Source organism: Melanotaenia boesemani, chromosome 6 (assembly GCF_017639745.1).
Source record: "Melanotaenia boesemani isolate fMelBoe1 chromosome 6, fMelBoe1.pri, whole genome shotgun sequence".
Lineage (NCBI taxonomy): Eukaryota > Metazoa > Chordata > Actinopteri > Atheriniformes > Melanotaeniidae > Melanotaenia > Melanotaenia boesemani.
In genome coordinates this window covers 14,627,271-14,642,327 of record NC_055687.1, presented here as the reverse complement: position 1 = coordinate 14,642,327, position 15,057 = coordinate 14,627,271, and the positions used below count along the sequence as shown (strand labels likewise).

Here is a 15,057-nt window from a genome sequence, read left to right as displayed (position 1 = left end):
CTGAACTTGATGATAAAATGATTCCTTTTCTGCTGACTCATCCCACATCTTACACTCCCCTTTTCCCTGCACTTTCTCCCCCAGTGTACTCTGGGATTCCCTCTGGGAATGCTGGGAGCCAAACCAACTGACATTTCGTTTATCTGACAAGCTGTAGTACTGAATTTTAACCTGCATTCGACCTCCATCGTCCTCCCTCTCATCCCTTCATCACACCCTCCCTTGAACCCTTCATACCTCTCTCATTCGCTCCCCCTATCCACGCTTCCCCAGCTGCCCACTCCTCCACACTCACTTGTTTCTCACTAAGCTAGGCCTTCTTCAAATAAAGATGCAAGGAGTGCAGATGGACTTGGAATGGAGGGCATAATGGAAGCAAGGTGAGAAACAGTGGTGGTATTTGAGAATCAAGGAGAGGAAATAGGATCAATGTAGAGAGACGATGCAAAAGAGGTGAGAACAATGGGCACAGTATGGGGGCAGTCTGGATATTGAAGAAAAACATATGTAGAGCTCAAATGGAGGAAAAGGAGGAGAGAAAGCAGAATAGAGGAAGAATAGAAATGTAAAAGATAATAAGCTCAAACAGTAGAAATAAAAGATGAAAGTAGAAAAAGACTTAATTGTTTTTCTGTCACAACAGCCATTAGAAATAAGTGAAGATCCCTGTCAAGAGATGACATATTTGCTATTTGAAAAAAAGAAATAAGAACATAACACTTATCAATGTGGGTGTTGAAATGAAAAAAAGAAAGCCCTATTGGAGCAAGTATTGGCGTTATGAGTCATGTTAACATATTGTACAGCATGAGATAATATTTATTTTCCATCCTGACTTATGAGCTTCATTTAATTCTCAGAAGCATGTCTCTAATACCTTATTAAATAATCTACAGTGGATTATTTGCATTGGCAGTGATGTATAGCATAAACTGCGCTATGTAGTCATGTAACATTTACAAAGACAAACATATCACTGAAAACATTTGAGCCTGAATGTGAGAAATTCCTTTGACATTTCTCAAGGAAGAATTATAACTGCATTTGCCTGATTATCAGTTGCAGCATTGGTGCGCCGGGAGAGAGCCTTTAGTTTTCTCTGCTGATTAAAAACACAGCTGCATCAACAACACTGATGTCTTTGGGATTGGGCTCAACTGAAACAATCTGTCCAATAGGTGAGTACATACTTTTTGAAGTACAGCAAAGCACCACTGATAGGAGGCTTCAGCAGAAGGATTTAGAAAGCTGCTTGCCAGACATGTGTGGTGCAAAAAAAGATGAGTTCGGCTTATATATAGATTATCTGGATTTCTGGTCCTTTACTTTAAATGTAGCATTTCTTGAAAAATGCCACAGTACAAAAAAAAACAAAAAAAAAACCAAACAAGCAAACAAAAAAAAACAATATTGATAAATTCATGAAAATCAGAGTAACAGCATGAAATAAATAAATAAAAAACACAAAATAACAGGAATAAGGGCACAGAGATAAATGGGTGATTATGACTGTTAAAGAAAATGGTGAGTGGAAAAGCTGAGGAGGAGGGAAGAAAGACAGAACATTTTTCCAGAGGTGGCAACACACATCAAAGCTTGACATGTTTAACCTTCTGGGATGGAGAGAAAGAGACAGAGGGAGGTAGTGTAAGGAGGAAGAAAAGAGGGAGAGGGTAGTGGGTGAGGATGTCAGCTTTCATCTTACGACTGCTGCCACCCTTGGTGCCTGTGGAAAACTGTCATTATGTGTGTCACTGGAAGCATGTACAAAAGTGTGTAGTGTGTCAGTGTGGGAGTGAAAGGTAATGTGAGTGTGAGAGATAGATGAGGGGGTGCTAACTAAACGTAGCAGAAATTGTTACATAATATCTCATTTCTTCATTCCCTTCGTTCTCTCTTCTCCTTCTGATCTCAAATTCAGGCGCTAAATGCAATGACATGACCTTCCACCAGGGGGGTATCGATCAAAAGGGCAAACCTGATGAGTGACAGCGTTCATGCAATTAAGGCAAACCCTTAACACACTTCAATGTGACTCCAACCTTTAATGATGATCTTGCTTCACAATTTAGCCTCACTGATGCCCTCATCTCAAAAATCCTGTTACTCAGTTGTTTCTTGTGGGGATTACACAACATCACCACACATCAAAACCTTGTTTTCAGATGTAACTCCAACTCAAACAGAAAGTTGGCCAATTTGCTACAGTTCCTAAAAAAAGGGATGTTTTCATGTGATGTTGAAAGCTCCACTGTCATCCTCTTTGAGCCATGGAGTGCAGCCTATCTGGGTCAAACCTCATTAAGAATGGAGCCACCAGCAGGGAATCTAGGTGCAACATCTTGGAAAGCTGAACAACAAAAGCCCTTTATCCGTGTCTTCCTCTCCTCTGATACTGCTCAAACAACAAACAAAGTGCATTCACCTGAATTTTAAATGCAACATATGTTCAACTTTATATTAATATAGCTTCTTTTTTGCCAAATGTTATCATGTAAAAGTTCCAACAGATTCTGCAATGAGAAATGCTTTGTGTCAACTTCCGCTGTTTGTTTCCTACATGTCAGCTTGTGTAGTGAAAAACAAGTATTCATCTTCCCATGTTTTTGGGATTGGAGCCTATCCTAAAGTCAGATTGGACAGGTCACCACTTGATCACAGCACTAATGCAAAAACACAACCATGCACACACAACTATTGTGAACGAAAAAACTGTAGAATAGTAGACAGTAGCATCAGCAGACCCGCAGGTTTGAATCCAAAACCTTCCTGCTGTATCAAGGGGGATAATCATTCAGTTGCCAACACATCTTTATTGCACTCTGAAATCTAAGATGTTCTGAATCCCCAGAGAAGATTGGGATAATAAACTATATGTTATTCTTTTCTTTTTTTTTCTACTCCAAGTTTTTTTTTTTTTTTTTATAAAGATAAGACAGAATAAAAATATTTGTGATTTGTATCTGAGCAAATAATTGTGTCAGTCTAATGTTCATGTTGAATTCATATCGTACACTGTTCAAGCTGTGTCCAAATTAGGAAAACAACTACAGCTATAAAAAAAAAAAAAAAGATAAAATGTGCATCAGGGTTTAATGGGTCTTCTGCCTGATGCTATAATAGCCAGACTCCAAAATACACTGGGAAGATAAAAGAATCAATAAAGTTTTAAAGAGCTGTCAAAATATGTCATCAAAAAACAAAAATTAGAAATGCAGCAAATCAACCACTGTACATAAAATTCTTCAGAACAGCTAACAACTGCATACAGAGTAATATCTGTGGAGAGCGAGAAGCAATGGAGCAAAGTTTTTGCCGGTGTACTCACCATACACCAACAGAGTGTAATGATCAGCAGCGCGTCCAAAGTTGTTCTGGGCTTGGCACAAGTATGTCCCGTTGTGTGATTGGCTGAGACGGGAAATCTGAAAAGTGGGCCCAGAAATCTCTGCCCTCTCAGGTAAGGTGTCATTTATCTTGGACCACTGAATATTTCTTGGCCTGCAAAGAAAGATAGTAAGAATATGATTTAATTATGCTGAAATGAACCCATTAACTCATCCTTAGTTTGCTCAAAACAGAAATTTCTTCATTAGTTTATGACAATCCGAGGATGTTGAAATGAGTTTTAGAAGGAAAAATATTGATGCTTTGTGTGTATGTGAATTGTTTGTTTATACTTGATCTATATAATGATGGTGATGCAAATGCAGAGTAGTATGAAAATCTAAAAATCTGTTTGCATGACATTTGCATATACTTCTGACCAGTGTAACAAATTTATAATGACCATCTTTGGTAGCGATTAAATTGCTCTACAGTTGTTAATCCAAGTGATGCTCCAGGTGAAGCTTGACAAACTTGCTATTGACAGACTTTTTGCCATCCAGATGGGAAGTTTTGGCAAAGGATTGATTTACAGTATAACATGCTTAGAAGTTGGAGTTGTGTTGTGCAGAAAAATAGCCATTCATATAAGGAAAATCCTTACGCATATTACTTTTGGTTCAAGGTTGTTAGAGGAGAGCATTAAACCCTCAGTTTTACAGTGAGAGCAGTACTAGATAGCTGAATGCAACAATTTTAACTATTTGTTGTTGCTCAGTTCATTATAGAAAACTTTTTGGTTTTCAGTTTCCTCTCATTAAAATTAAGAACATGGGTTGTGTGGGTGTTTGGAATATAAAGTTGTTTTTAAGGCACTGTTGACAACTTCATCTCTTCCAGTTTGATAAAAAAATGATAAAAATTTCTATAATGAATGTTTTCTACTTACAGATTATAAAATACATGGTTAAAGATGCATGTTGTAAAGCTAACAGATCCCCTTGAATGCAAGTCATGTAAAGACTATCCTAACCTAAATATTAGGCTACACATCCATAACCATGTTAAGGTTTTTAATGCTGAGGTGAGACATAAAGTACCTTTTAAAGATGTGGAATAATGTGTATGTAAGTGTATCTGCAGGGAAGTTGATAAAAGCCATGTACACTCAAGCATAGGTATCTTAAATTCTTTTAATGTTTGCGTTATTGACCAACATCAAAATGCTGCTTTTTGAAACTGAAATGGAACATTTTGGAAAACATCTTCCAGGGAAAAGATTTTCACATGTTCACAAAGAAAAAAAGTGAGAAAATTTGTTTTAAAAGGCAAACAAAACAAAAATGTAAATTTGGGCATAATACTTGATGTCGATTGTGCAATACCTTTAAACAAAAGTTCCTCAAAGGAGAATGCGCAAATTTTAAACCCTGTAATAAAGAATCTGATGAGCTAAATAATTTTGAAAATGCAAAAGTGAAAGACAAAGAATGGTTTGAAGCAAAGACAGTTGGAGGTGCTACAAAAAGAGCCAACAAAGGAGGGTAAAGAAGCCCACAAGGTGTAGCTGACATGTGGAGACAGGATAAAGAGGGCTAGGAGAAGGAGCCAATGGCAACAGGGGGCTGTATTCTGAAAAATAATGAGAAGATGAATGGTCAGAGGGCAGTAATGGTGTGAAAGAGTTGGCAGGGGGTAAAGAAGGGCAGATGAGAGAGAAATAGGGTGTCAGGTGTGCAGGGTGGGTAAAAAGACAAAAGCAGGAGGAAAGAGTGTGTTAGTACAGAGGGGGAAAGAGAGAGAGGAGGATATGATGTGGTGGGAAATGAGGGAAGGAGCAAGCTAACAAAATGAACTGGTCATGAAAGATGGGCAGGCAGATCAGAGGAGGCGTAAGGATTACAGAGACATCCCAGAGAAAAAATCTGAGTGTGAGTGAGTGTGTGTGTTTTTGGATGGGTGTCATGGCTCATGTCACTCTGGCCAGATTACAATCCTGACTCATCTGGGGTCTAATCCCTCAGGAAGTCTAATTAAACCGCTTTCTTGCGTAGTCACTCACATGCACACACTCACACCTCTCCAACACACACTACACATGTGTAACAAAATCTTCTGCTCCTCTCTTGCCAACTTATTCACACACAGTACACACTTTTTCACCACACTGTAATCCCTTGTAAAGCTAACACACAAAAAGGCAGATAATCAAGCAAAAGGACAAAGCATCTTAATAACAGCCAGACAATGAGTGTACTCCTTCACCAAAAGGAAGTGGCATATAATTGGTCATTAATGCTTAACAAGCGGTTAACAGGGCCATGGAGTGAGCGTGAGGGTGACGAGGGTGCTGTGATTTGTGTGTGAGTGTGTGGAGTCCAGCATGAGATGAGGGTCAGAGTCCAGAACTGCCTGTAGTCCATCCCTCTCTGTCACCCGAACACACACTCACACACAGCCATACAAACACACAGAGTTCCCAGTCAACCGTTACAAAGCCTTAGAGAGTACAGCCAATGTGCTTTTCAGCCAGTCCTCAAACTGGGATTTCACTAAAGTCATCACACACACACTCACGCACACTCTTTGGCTGCATAAAGTTTTAGTGAGGAGCTTCAGTGGACCTGATGCCCATGGACAGATGGACCATCTAGGGGAGGGTTTAAGAGCTTAGGACCCAATACCCTACTGGAAAGTGCACAAAGGGTTGCAAAAAGAAAAATCTATTTTACAAAGATGGCTTTCAAACTTGTTTTATAACTGAGTGGGTTTAGTATCTTACACATACCATCCTGTACAAGTTTTTAATATGACCAAATATCATTGTCTATTATCTTCTCATACACGCCACGTAACCTCCTCAACCCAGTCTTAAGCTGTTTTTTTATCTTTGTCTTTCATGCAATAAAATATGGATCAGGTGGTTTTTACCCATCTGTCAAACATGAAATGTCAGGTGAAACCACAGCTGCTGCCAATCCTCGGTTTTTGATCAAACTTTGAAACACCGCTTCATAGACATGTACTACCATATGTCAGATATGATTGCTTGAAGCTTTGCTGGCATTTTTCTTCTGCCTAGTTTTTTATTTAACAAAGCTTTACTATCTTATATTGTCTCTTCAAACAAATATCTACAACCGATTTAATAGAAAAAAGAAAACATTTCTACATGTATAATTTGTTGTATTTTTTTCCCACATTTCTCATTTTAATGGCCAGTTCCACCCATGCTGTATGTTGCATTTGCACTAAATGAAGTAATCTGAGTAATCATCTATCTTTGTTACCAGGAAGTGCTTTTAAAGTGGAAATGAGATGAGAAAAATGTTTGGTGGAAGGCTTCTGTTATAACAGATAAACCAATAAACCCCATCCATCTACAGCAACTCTTACCACTACTTTTGAACTATTTGTTCAAAGCAGTTTGGAAAAACAGTACTAGAGATAACAAATCCAGACAAAGTATAGCAGTCCAAAACAAACCCGGTCCTTAAGTCTGACCTTTACAGCCTACCGTCCTGTGACAGCAACTGAACCATCCTCATAAAGCAGCAACTTGTATTACGATAAAAGTGGCCAACATAACGTCATCCACTGGTTTGAGGACCATTGTCTTGAGGCTTTGTGTTTGTCATTTGGCTCCTGCCATCTTGAGTTTTTGGAGGCAGAATTGATGTGAAAAGATTGGATCTGACATGTTCTACTTTTAAATGGAATTGATGATTGGTGTTAGATTGAACCATCTCTGCTGTCTGACCTACCCTTAGACCTGTTATACATCCGTCTGTATGTTGTGTGCAAAACAGCATGAATGAAATCATGTCCCAAAACTGATGCAGTATCTGGTTACTACTGGTCTACTCTCCTGTCTTCATTTTTTTCAATCTTTTTGACATTGTACAGACACACACTTTGCTACAACAGAAAGGTTTGTGAGAACACACACACACACACAGCCGCAATGCTGTAGATCAGCACAGCACAAGCATGGTATGAAATCAGCCCTACCCCAACAAACCAATCACAGCATAGCCTGCGTCTAGAGGCTACCAAGTCTAATAATTTAGCGAGCTAATGAGTAGTTAATTCAATTTTGGAAAAGTAGCAGCATAAAGAAAAGTTGAGCTTGTTAGAAATATCAATGGGATTAGGATTTGTTATTAAAGAAAAATAAAATAAATACAAAATATTCAAAACAGTGTAGATACAATACTAACTTAATTTTTTAAGCTGAAATATTAACCTCAGAGGCCTCCACAATTTTTTTAAATATCACAAGACACATCAAACTTCCTGAAAATGCCCACTTATTAGGTTGTGTACACGACTAGGGTATTAACCACCTGGATTTACGACTACCTCACAAACAGACCACAGTTTGTGAGACTGAAAGGTTGTGTGTCTGAGATGGTGGTCAGCTGCACTGGAACACCACAAGGGACTGTACTTTCACCATTTCTATTCACGCTGTACACCTCAGACTTCCAGTACAACTCTGAGTTCTGTCATCTGCAGAAATACTCTGATGACTCAGCAGTTGTTGGGTGTATCAGTGATGGACAAGAAGCAGAGTACAGAGAACTGGTCGGTCAGTTTGTGAAATGGTGCGGTGACAATCATCTCATCTTGAATACCAAGAAAACAAAGGAGATGATTGTTGACTTCAGGAGGAACAAGAACACACATAGAAGTGTTTCCATCCTGGGAGAGGAGGTGGAGGTGGTGGAGGAATACAAGTACCTTGGAGTTCAGCTGGACAACAGACTTGAGTGGAAAAGCAACACTGAGTACATTTACAAGAAAGGTCAGAGCAGACTCTACTTCTTAAGGAAGCTGAGATCTTTTAACGTCTGCGCCAAAATGTTGCAAATGTTCTACAGGTCTGTTGTTGAAAGTGCAATCAGCTTTGCAGCAATCTGCTGGGGCAGCGGCATCAGAACCAGAGACTTGAAAAGAATTAACAAACTGATCAAGAAAGCCGGTTCTGTGCTTGGAGTAACTCTGGAGCCGCTGGAGTTGATCATCAAAAAAAGAATTCTGTACAAGCTGACGAAGATAATGGAAGATCCTTCACACCCTCTACACAACGCCGTGACGAAACAACAGAGTGTGTTCAGTGGGAGGCTTGTTCAAGTCCGATGCAAGACAGAGAGATACAGAAGATCCTTCCTTCCAGCAGCTATCAGGCTGAAGAACAAAGCCCTTAATTAATTAATGTGATTGTTTTACTAAAAAATTACTACTACTACAATATTGAATTTCCCTTTGGGATTAATAAAGTATTTTTCATTCATTTCATTTCATTCATTAATGTGGACTCTTTAACACAGTAAACACCATCCATTTGATGGCATCCCTTCTCAGCTGCATATCTGAATAAACACAGCCAGGTGTGGTAGACAACAAAAAGGACAGCAGTGTGTTTCTGTAAAATCCCAATTTACATTTAATTTCTTTTTTGCCTGAGTCACGTTGATTGAAATGTTTTGAGAAACATTTCAGTAAGCTATATTTGATGCAATGAGAAATAGGTTAATATAAAAACTAATAACACATGAGGAAGAAAGAGCTCTGTTTGAGCCTGACTAAAGCTTTTAAAGTCTCTGCAGCACTCAGCTCACAGTAAAAACATAACTCCACATATGTGGGGTAGTACTGTAGCACATTTAATACATTCTTTCTCCCTTCAATGCTTCACATTCAGTCCTGCTATGTCACACCATTATACTAGTTTAATAACCAAACATTTGCATGGCTCAACTCTGGACATCCAGTAGCAAAGAGGGAAAGGAAGCCTCTAGGAGCTACACGGGGGACCCAGCTTGGCAGTGTGCTAACAACCATTTTGCTAACCACTGCTGCAGAAAGAAACACAGGAGGTTTCCCTAAATAATTCATTTAGAGTGCATAGATTAGTTTTAGACTCAATTAATTTTTAAGGTGAACTTTGCAGCTTCTGTTGAGGCAGGTCAGGTAAGGAAGTGCTCTTTCACTGTGGCCCAGGATACATATATGTCTACAACGGAGCTCATTTGCACCACATTCTACCTCTGTTCTAGGTGCATTCACAGTCGTATTTAGAGCTTTCTATTATCAGTTCAATACTCCAAAATACATGCTAACACCTGAAGCCAAGTTTAAATCTTTAGCTCTTTTGCCAGTATTTCATTAGAACCAGTCTATACAGTAGACAGCAAAAAAGTTTGTCAGAAAGGTTAGAGCCATTAATGCCTGTAGCTATCTGTGCTGCTACATGCTGGTTGGTGCTTTTGGAATTTAAATATTATTCTCATAGAAGCTAAAAACCACTTTTCAAAACTGTTTTCAGTGTGAGCATTTGCACTTGTGAAATTTTGCATTTGTAAGGGTTACCACTGAACTTGACAACCTCCCACACATTCTCCTAGATCAAAAACCTTTACACAAACACATTTATCAGAACTCATCGCAGCATTTTATGATTATTTTGTCTGGAATATATAATAAAATGAGACAAAATGTCCAATTGCACTCACAATTTCATGTGTAGCATTTAGTAACAGATAGTGAATATAATAATTTCCTGTCTTTTAAGTGAAGTTCATCACTTAAAATTTTAATTATTAACTACTAATGAGTTGTGTTAACACAGATTATTTTATCAAGTTATGATTGCAACATTTATGTTATGTGTAACTCTTCATGCCACGCTCATCTTTTAAAAATTTTAGCCATAAATATTTGTAGCAATCTTATGAGTCTATTGGTAAGTTAATGTATTGTTTGATGTGTAAGTATGTCTTTTGTCATTTGCTTTTCTTATGCTGCCTCTGGTCAGGTTGTCATTGTAAATGAGAATCTTTTCTCAATTGACTCATTTAGTTAAATAAAAGATTACTACTTTTACTACTCGTGAAAAAAGCAAGACATGTTTTCTGAGGCTAAACAACACCAGTATATGGACAGACTTACAGAGGATTCCCAGTGATGGAGCAGGTGAGACTGAGTGAGTCGCCCTCACGCAAAATGCCTGAAGGAGGAACGATTCGGACTGTGGGAGCAACTGGAGAGAAACAGAGAGAAGGGGGTAGCAAGTGAGACTGTATATAAAAAAAATAGAAAATTATATTTAAAACAGCTGTGATCAGAACAGTGAAACAATTATGATAGATAATAAAAAAAAAGACCAAAAACAAGTAAAACAAGAGACAGAAAACAATTGACAGAGAACAAAAAGGAGGAGCAAGGGGAAAGTATTGAGGTGGCAGAGAGAAACATATTTAACATCTGTTTCCAAGGCAACTAGCTGACAATTGCACGGTAGAGACACCTGTTATCTTAAGCAGCCGACTGCTCCAGCAGCTGCCGTACTGTAGTTACTTCAGTTAGAGAGCAATGAGAAGCCAAATTTACACTGAAGCTTGGTCATTATTGCCACTTCTCTGACTGGACGAACCAGCAGAACTTAAGAATCTTAAACCTTTTGATCTATCAACAAACAAACTGCCAAAAAAAACTGTACTAAAAATGACTTAGACTTTCAGAGATATTGAGAGGCTGAATCATGTATTTCAAACTTTTCTTCAACAAGGATGTAAATTACATCTGTCTGACATTTTCTTCATTAATCTCACATAAACATTGACAGATTTGTGCAAACACTAAGGATTTGGCTTAAAGTAGAAATAAGGGTCCATGAATTTAAACTATTGTTAGCATTTGATTAACTTTCTCCCCTAAGACAGACATTATATTTACCTTGAGTAAATGAGCCAGCGTCCATTAGCTGTAGCTGGATTATTGTACAAGTGAATCTGACCAATGTTTTTTTTTTTCTTTTAAGTATTTACATTTTTTAAAATAATGTTGGTAAGCTCCTTAAACCAAAGACCAGGACCCTTCCCTGTTGACAGGCCTATTTATATCAGCTTCCTGCATGCAAGATTCTTGTATTCATTAGGATTTACTGAGAACACATCTCACTTAGGGCACTAAAATGACTAAAGTCTTAGAGCTTTCCTCTATAATGAAACATTATCTGAAAAATAAGCTGCTCCCCCAACAAAATTACTGCTAGCATGAAAGTAAAACAGTGTAAAAGTGACAAACAGTCTGGAGGTAGTGAATTAAGTGGCAGCAACACAAATGGAATAATGGCTGCTTTTTAAAATATTTGGAAGCGAATGTGATGCTTGTTCATTTTTAAATTAGGCAGGGACTTACAATACACATCCAGGCGATAATGTCGAATCCTCTTCTGCCCATTGAGTGCAGGGTGGAGAGCCTCACAATTCAATGCCGCCCCGTTGTCTTTCCTTTCTACTGGGATACGGATGGTGCTAGACACACTGAACGTTTTCCCGTTGTCCTGATGGGATACGACACCTGGAGAGAGGTGGAGGGAATAGATGGAACACATGAGGTTTGCAGCCAAAACTCAGGACCATTCTTTCTTCCCCCCCCCCAGCTAAGATATCACAACATGGAGACAGAAAGTAAGACAGCAGGAAGGAGGTTTATATCCAGGGGCACAAACGGGGACAGAAAAGGTGTGCCGATAGAGAGGCAGAAGTTAGTGACAGATGAATGAGCTTTTTAGAGCTTCAGACACCTGTGGAGGGGAGGATGAGAAGTGGAAAACAGAATAAAAGAGGGCAAGAGAAGAGAAAGTAATTTGCCTCTACATTGCAGGGCAATTATAAGCAGCAGCACAGATTGTTTTCAGATAGCAAATCAACTGAGTGTCATGTGTGCGAGCAAAAGAAAAGCAGAGATGAGGGAGAGTGAAGGATAAAAGAGTAGAATATGCATAAACCAATTGAGATTTTAATTGGGCCAGACAAGGGGAGAGTGGGACGTTGCAGTAAAAGGGTGTGAGAAGAAAAGGAAAGGAGACAGGGACTCAGAGACAGAGCAAAGGAGGATTTACAAGCGTGATTGATGCGTATGAGCATGTATGTCTATGAAGGGAAGCAGACATGAAAGAGGATGATAACAGTGCCAAGCAAGATGAGAGTGGAAGAAAGATGCAAGAAGGGAGGACAGACAGAGAGAGGAGGGAGGAAGAGCTGGGCCAAGTTAACAGAACCTGATACGGTCATGTTTTCAGAGTTTGTGCTTATTTAGGCACAAATCGGTATTATATCACACTGGCTTTTCAATTACAACCAGCAGGCAAATGAAAGTCGGTCTAATGGAAGCCAGAGAGAGCAGGGCAGTGTGTTCTGATGAGCAGGAATAAAGAAATGGTTGGAAGATAGTGTCTTAATTAAAGAGTGCTTCCCTAATCTGGTGGGATCTGCTTCTAACCTTTAGTGTCACAGTTCATTTAACTCAGGGACAAAATAGATGGAAGGAGGAGAAAGAAAAGGAGGAAGGAGTGAAGGGATGAGAAAAGAGACATTAAGGAAAAGATAAGACAGGAAAAGACAGGAAAGCATACAACCTATATCCTATTTTATTTCATTAATTTTTTAATTTTATTTTTTAACTTTTGAAACCCTTAGCAGCCTACAACTGTGCCAAGGAGCATCACATCTTTGTTAACAGTAAGAATTAAAGGAAAAACAAAAATAGGAAAAAAAAGAGATAAGAATTAGGAAGAAGGACAGGGGGAGGACATGTAGGAATGAGAGACTGATGAGACAGGTCTATTCTGACAGTGAAGAAGGGAATATATTATTATATTCATATCATATTATCTGACATTATTTAAAGGTACTGAGTATAACCTAACAAACAACAAATTGTTGTGTTATACTTTGGTGTCTATATTCCTCAAAAAACTAAAACTGGAGATACAGCTGAATATAAGAAAATTACAATAAGATTCAATGAGAAATCATTTGCACAATTTAGTTTTTGACACCTTTTTTCTTCTTGCTCATTCAACCCGAACAAGATTTTTGAGGAATTCAAATTAAAGCAACCATCACACACAAATGATGATACTATAGCACAAAGCAAAAATTATTTCTTTTGGTTAAACATACTGAAAGCTACAGAAAGACATAACTTTTAGATATGAAACCCCTCTTTAACATAATGTAAAAGGGAGATGGCAACTTATGTAAAAGGACAGCTCAGGGTATTGGAGTGGTGGATCATGGATTTATCAGAAGCACAAAAGAATGAAAAGTTGAATGATTTAGAATTGATAAAGAAGTGTCTTCCAGAGTCTGATTCAGAATTAGAAAAAAAAAGCAGAAATTTGAGTCTTTATTATCTGAGCTTTTCGTGGAATAATCAAATTATTCACACTTAAGATACACTTAGTCCTGAATTCTAATAAGAGAGATATAAAGACGGGCAGAAATATTTGGACAATGACAACACTCTTTAGTTATTTGAACACTTTACAAAACATATAAAAGTTAAAATGATGTTTTTAATGCAGGATTTAAAGGGCGCTTTCAACTCAAGGTCTTTACATTCATATTGGAGGAAGATTTGTAACTTTTAAAATGTAGAACTTTCTTTTTCAGGGACTTAAATGTAATTGGACATTTAGGTCAAAAGCCATTTCAAAGAAATTTGTGGTATTCATATGTTTTTAATCCCTTTCAGTGCTGGTGTTTTTAAAGTTTTTAAAGCACTAAAATTACTCCGCGGCCAATTGTTGATGACAGCTGCCGATTCACATGTCTGCCATCTAGTGGGGAAAGTGGTAACCGGTTTAAGCTCTCTTACTGGAGATATGGCCTGGTTACAGTTTTATGACTTTGGTGCTTAGAGGGTTAAATCAGTTTGCCAGGAGAAAGGTGGATAACAGAGTTTTGTACTGTCAATTTGAAGCTGTTGCTTTAGTCAAAACGTGCTGTCAAAGAAGCTCTCAGTCCAATTGAAACAGATTGCACAAAAAAAAAAAAAAAAAAAAAAAAAAAAATGCATCTACAGAGACAGCAGGAACATCAGACGTGGACAAATCAGTATGTGATACATTCTAATGGGGGGAAAAGAAAGAAAGAATACACTGTTGAGCTTTGCAAACAAAAAAGGGCCTGGATGTCTACAGAGGGGAAAACTGTAGTGGATGAGCGCAGGTAAAGAAAAAGCTCCATCCATATCCACATCTAACCAGGTGCAGAATGCTCGCTGTGTGGTAGGAAAATCATTGTTCAAGTCTATTATGCTGAAAATACTTCACAAAAGCAGAAACAAATGGTTAGCCACACAATGCAAATCATCTGCATCAAGGATGGAAAAGATGGAAAGACCAGACTGAGCTCTAGCAGGAAAAACAAAAGACAAAGAAAGTTCTGGACCAGCATTCATTGTGCAAATAAGACCTTGATCCACTTTATTTAAAAAAAAGGAAAATTCTGTAATGGTCAATCAGTAATGAAGTCCCAAAATGATGGCGCTGCAGTTAACTTGCTGAGGCTGAAAGACAAGCAAAACAAATCAGCAGTGTAGGCCCAGTAAAGTGTCACCAAGGAAAAAGATTCCCAACAAACATTAAATTCTGCTAACCTTCAATGGATTTAACTTGGTAACCAACTTAAACACAAACTTTGGAACTTTACAAATATTTCTGAGCCTGTCAGTGTGTTTGTCTGAGGGACAGAAGTTGCTGGTGGACATACTCTAGAAAAACATAAAAAAATAAAAAAAATAAATAAATAAAGAAAAGGTGTTAAAACATTTATGGTAGCTGCTGTTCATCTGTCTTCTTGCACTGTGAGATTCTTTTATGAACGTTTAGACACTTCTTGAAAGAATGTGACCACAAAAAGTAAAGGTCTAGTA

At 38.2% G+C, this 15,057-nt stretch overlaps 1 protein-coding gene across 5 annotated transcripts in view; it reads right to left on the bottom strand.

The window, feature by feature from the left end:
• Positions 1-15,057, bottom strand: part of cadm4 (cell adhesion molecule 4) — a 159,546-nt gene that overhangs the window by 10,098 nt on the left and 134,391 nt on the right. For all 5 annotated transcript variants that reach the window (XM_041988229.1, XM_041988231.1, XM_041988228.1 and 2 more), the window contains exons 4-6: positions 11,533-11,694; positions 10,282-10,372; positions 3,329-3,501 (exon numbers count right to left, since the gene is read on the bottom strand). In XM_041988229.1, the coding sequence (XP_041844163.1) occupies positions 3,329-3,501; positions 10,282-10,372; positions 11,533-11,694 (426 nt within the window). The remainder of the gene's footprint in view (positions 1-3,328; positions 3,502-10,281; positions 10,373-11,532; positions 11,695-15,057) is intronic.